The 5289-nt window shown below is 46.8% G+C and overlaps 1 protein-coding gene across 1 annotated transcript; it reads left to right on the top strand.

Moving 5' to 3' along the window:
* Positions 1-267: 267 nt before the first annotated feature.
* Six6 (SIX homeobox 6) lies at positions 268-2156 on the top strand. The gene is made up of 2 exons (XM_047542200.1): positions 268-899; positions 1988-2156. Exons 1-2 carry the CDS (start codon positions 328-330, stop codon positions 2154-2156), a joined length of 741 nt encoding a protein of 246 aa, XP_047398156.1. The 5' UTR covers positions 268-327.
* The last annotated feature ends 3133 nt before the right edge of the window (positions 2157-5289 follow it).

Consider the following 5289-nt stretch of genomic DNA (forward strand, 5'->3'; position numbering starts at 1 on the left):
TGGTCGCAGCCTTGATTGGCAGAGCCGGCCAGTGACTGACAGGGGGTCTCCATGGCGCCTCCACCGCCAATCCGCCCACCCCAGTAGTCGCGCCAGCTAGCCTGCCTGCGTGCCTGAGCCAAGCGGAGCCGAACCTGAGTCCCGCAGCCTGCACCTCCTCCAGTCCGGGACGCTGGCTCCTGGCCGTTGTGCCGCCACTGCTGCCCCGGCCGTGTAGCCCCAAGTCGCCTAGCTAAGAAGAGTCTAGCGCACCCGCCCGGGCCCGCGGGCATCTGCTGCGTGTCCCGCCCCGGGCTCAGTGTCCCCACAGCTGCCGGCGCTGCCTCAATGTTTCAGTTACCCATCTTGAATTTCAGCCCCCAGCAAGTGGCCGGGGTATGTGAGACGCTGGAGGAGAGCGGCGATGTGGAGCGCTTGGGTCGCTTCCTGTGGTCGCTGCCCGTGGCCCCTGCGGCCTGTGAAGCCCTCAACAAGAATGAGTCGGTGCTGCGCGCGAGGGCCATCGTGGCCTTTCACGGTGGCAACTACCGCGAGCTTTACCACATTCTGGAAAACCACAAGTTCACCAAGGATTCGCACGCCAAACTTCAGGCACTATGGCTTGAAGCTCACTACCAAGAGGCCGAGAAGCTACGTGGACGGCCGCTGGGGCCAGTGGACAAGTACCGCGTAAGGAAGAAGTTCCCGCTGCCGCGTACCATTTGGGATGGTGAACAGAAGACACACTGCTTCAAGGAGCGCACGCGACACCTGCTCCGAGAGTGGTACCTGCAGGACCCATATCCCAACCCCAGCAAAAAGCGCGAGCTCGCCCAGGCAACCGGACTGACCCCCACGCAAGTGGGCAACTGGTTCAAAAACCGCCGACAAAGGGACCGGGCGGCTGCAGCCAAGAACAGGTCGGTACCTAGCGGCCTCCGCGCGAGTGCGCAAGGGAAGGGGGCGGGTGAGGAATTCTTGGCGCCGGTACCTGGTGCCTGGAGACTCCGACTCAAATCTCAGGAGTTGGGAGCGCATTCTCTCCTCGGTTTACGAGTCCATTGCGCTTTGGGCGTCGTGCGCGGGTTCCCTATGGTCACCTAGTTCACTATCGTTCACGGGACCTGAGGGTCACTGCAGCAGCTAGTCTCGGTCACCAAACTAAAGCCTCGTGAAGTGGGGTGGGCAGGAGAGAAATAAAGGTTAAAATCCTAGAAACGATTGAAGACCCCCAGGCCCAAAGTTAATTCTTGTCAGCCTGGGCCCAGGCTCCTATATTAAGTAAATCCTGGCTTATTACGTATCAACTTCAGGTTGTCATTTTTAAAGCCCAGGTACATCTTTCTCTAATGGTTTGAAAACGGTTTTCGAAAGGATTCCTGTTCCTAAGTGCAAAGTCGAGTTTTCTTTTTCCCATGCACGACTAGTCTCAAGAGAACAAACTAGTTGGCCCAGGCTTTTCGGTACCGGGCATGCGGATCTCCCTTAAGCCAAACATTTTGTCCAAGGGTCCAGCCTCGTCCCCCAGGCCCAAACTCTCCGTGAGACCCTCAGGCAGCAATGTTTGCCTTTAGCTGGAGTCGACCGGGCCTCAGGGGTACTGACTCAGAAGTTAGCCCGAGGCAGATGCACTAGTGGGAAGGGGGTCCCAAGTCCCGATCCTTATCTGTCCTAAGTCATCCACACCTCTGCTATTTCCTTAGAGTTCTCTAAGTCTCCTAAAGGTAGGCAACAACTGGGAAAGCCCTTGCGAGCCCAGCATCCCAAAGATAGGGGAAGTGGAGCCGAGAAAGGGAGCGAAGGGGGCGGGGGCAACTGCAGGACTCTGCCAAGAAGCGGCCGCAGACTCCTGCCCGACCTCGGTCGCCTCTCCTTCCCTCCTTAATTGCCCGGGTCTGAGGAAGATCATCTGGTCACGGGGCTGAAGAAATGGGGCCAGGGGGGAAAGGAGACGACGGGCGGCGGCAACTTTCCGCACTGTGACCCGTGTCCCCTTCCTTCTCCGTAGACTACAGCAGCAGGTCCTGTCGCAAGGCTCCGGGCGGGCTCTACGGGCCGAGGGCGAGAGCACTCCGGAGGTGTTGGGCGTCTCCACCAGTCCGGCCGCCAGTCTATCCAGCAAGGCGGCCACTTCGGCCATCTCCATCACATCCAGCGACAGTGAATGCGACATCTGAGCTGCCCAACCAGCACGCTCAGAAACAGAATCCAGTGTAAAATGAGATAAACAATGAAGGGGAAAAGAGGATGAGAGACCAATAAATACATCACCGGCGGAAGCCAGGTGGCCAGGGACCCGCGGGCTTGGGTTTCAGTGTCGGCACCACAGTCCACACGACTCCAGGAGCGCCACTATCACAGGCGCCCGCGGTGAGGCCTGACCGCAGCGCCCAGTTCTCCTCGCTTTGCTTTTTCCTAAGGATTTTGCTGCGAAGAAGCCTTCGGAACCCGAACTGCACGCTGAGCGTCTGCCCTGAGTCTCTTGTGGGTATTTCACGTCGAAAGAACGATGTTATATATGTATAACTTTTGCTTTAAAGTTTTTTTTTTTTTTTTAACAAAACATATATATGCTGTTTACTTATTTAAGAGACTGTCATGGTAGGTTTCTCTGTAGCTTGGGGAACTTGCTGTTTCTAAACGCAAGCTGGTGCATTCTGTGTGGAGAAGCCAAACAATAAAACAACTTGGTGGACAACCTTTCTTAATTAAGGGAGCTGCTCAGATTTTTTAAAAAGATCATTCTTTTTCCTTTACTAGGTATGCAGGGATGGACTTTACTGCATATAGTTTCATCCAAGTCTTCTCTGTATCTTATGCCATCTCTGGTGTTTCCCAGTGTATTTTTGAAACAGCCAATGGTAGGTCCATAACCACCTGCCACACTAAGTTGTAATATATATGTGTGTATATATACACATACACATATATAAACATTATGGTTTATTTAGACCTAGAAATTGGCAACATGAGGGTTGGGTTGTGGCTCGATGGTGGAGCACTTGCCTAGCATGTGTGAGGCACTGGGTTTGATCCTCAGCACTACAGAAAACTAAATAAATAAAATAAAGGTATTGTGTCCATCAACAACTAAAATTAAACATTTTAAAAAGAAAAATTGGCAACATGAGTACGCTCTGTAAGGTAACCCCCCACATCCCCAGCTCAGGTAATTAGGGTTTGTCCACCAACATTAATTTTTATGACGCATTAATGGCTTTTAGGAACAATTTGGAAAACCAAACTTTGGGCTCTAGTAATGGTTCCTACTTTATAAAAAAGCAAAATCATCCTGACACAGACTCCACAACAAAAGGCTTTCCATCTCCTTTGAGGCCCCTCCTAAGTAGTGAGCACTCATCATGCCAAGTGAGCATATACTCCATTTAGAATTGAGCTTTTATTAAAATAAGACCAAAAAATAAGGAAGATAGGAGAGGTTATAGGTAACTAGACTAGCATCTTCTTGCTGCAGAACTTAGGTTTAATCTAACGAATGATTTTCAACCAGAGAGATATCAAGATGGAGGATAATATAGAATTGTGTCAAACTGAGGGTAAGACAAGGCCGCAGAGAAATGATAAACATTCTAAAAATCTGATCTCCACATTAAACATGAAATAAGTGATCACGAGCCTCACTGTCCTAGTAATAGCCTCAATTAAAAATACAAAAAATATTCTTAGCATTAATTTTTCTTTCTGCGCACACAAGTACCACACACACACACACACGCACACACACGTACTACTTACTATTCTGACACTAAGTAAAGCTATCTATCCAAAGAGTCTCTAAGCTTTTTACCTAGTGAAACAGATTGCATATTATAAAATTTGACACTGATCTTTAAATCACTTGAGCTGGACTTCCCTCCCCACCCCCTTAGAGTCCTTTCAATTTGCCTCTCTGTCCTTAGATGTTCTTTGGGTCAGAAGCCTGCTAACTTATGGATAATTTAGGCAGAAATGTTGGACTGCAAACCAACAAAAATAACTGAAGTAATGGAAAACAAAAAGCAGTCAAATTGTACAATAGACTTTGAAAGCCCAGGAAGGATTGATTTTTGATTTCTAAATTACTTAAACAGATTTGGTTCATTTGAACTTTATAAATGACTGTCATTACACACAGTGGCCCTTTCTGGAGAATTTTTGAAAATCAAAACTCTTTTTTTTTGCACAAGAGCCCTAGACAGAAGCATTGAGGAAATCTTTGTGATCAAATTGGTGTTTTCTTCCCAAAAGCAAGCAAATGACCTTCTGTGGATCCTAAAAAGCTAAGATGGTAGAGTTCTTTCCAGACTAAAGTTTATTTCCTAGAGCACAGGGTAGTTCCTCTAGTTCTTCAAATGCCAAGGGGCAGGACAGGACTACAATAAGGCATGGGAGGCACACAGAATGCAAATTTTAAGGAGGCACTCACTCTCAAGGTCAGGTAAGTGCCAGGAACCTGAGATTGAATGTTTCCTTAAATTTTGAACCCTAAATGCCTCTATTACCTCACCCTAATCCTGAATCTACCAAATAGTATTGCACTTCAATGAAAAGACCCAGTGATTTCTAGTCTTGTGTCCCAGTTCCACCTCATCCTAGCTTGTGCCCCAGTTCCACCTCATCCTAGCTATGGAGTTGCCCAGAACCAGCATTTGGAGAACTTTGTTTGGCAAATTTTATGTCTTAATTTGATGATTCCAGGTCCAAAAAGGGAAAGGAAAGAATTAATGAGTGGGGTGATGTAAAAGAATTTGAGATTTGAAAATTGCCAACCCACTTATCAGTTCAAATGATGCCTAGAAGCAGAAGGAAATGCCCATTCTGCATTTTAAAAGAAAATAGGGTAACAGTTCTATGAACTAAGCTTTCTCTTTAGAAAATATTTTTAAAATGACACTTACTTGTTTGTAGAAAACAAGAAGGCAAACAAGGATGGAAAGTTTTTTGTTTGTTTGTTTGTTTTGTTTTGTTTTGTTTTAACTTTCTGCTTTGGTGAAAGCCTTTGAACTACATCTATCATTTACTTAAATTAACATGCTCCCTAAGGATTACATTCTAAAGTGGCTATAATGTTTCAATAATCTGGAGATTTGTTTCTCTAATTTCAGTTTAGAATCTTAAGTGGTTAATGCATTGTTTAAAGGTTTTTTAAAAATGTTTATCTGAAATCTGGTGACACCTAACTGCCTTTGTGAATAATCAATTCTTTGGTGACCACATGTTGGAGATTAGGCCAGCTCTTCACAGAGATTTATTTAAAGGTTCAAATTTTCCCATGAACATTATTATAAAAGATTTCTTTTTAAGCTCAGC

The sequence above is a fragment of the Sciurus carolinensis genome, chromosome 2 (assembly GCF_902686445.1).
Source record: "Sciurus carolinensis chromosome 2, mSciCar1.2, whole genome shotgun sequence".
NCBI lineage: Eukaryota > Metazoa > Chordata > Mammalia > Rodentia > Sciuridae > Sciurus > Sciurus carolinensis.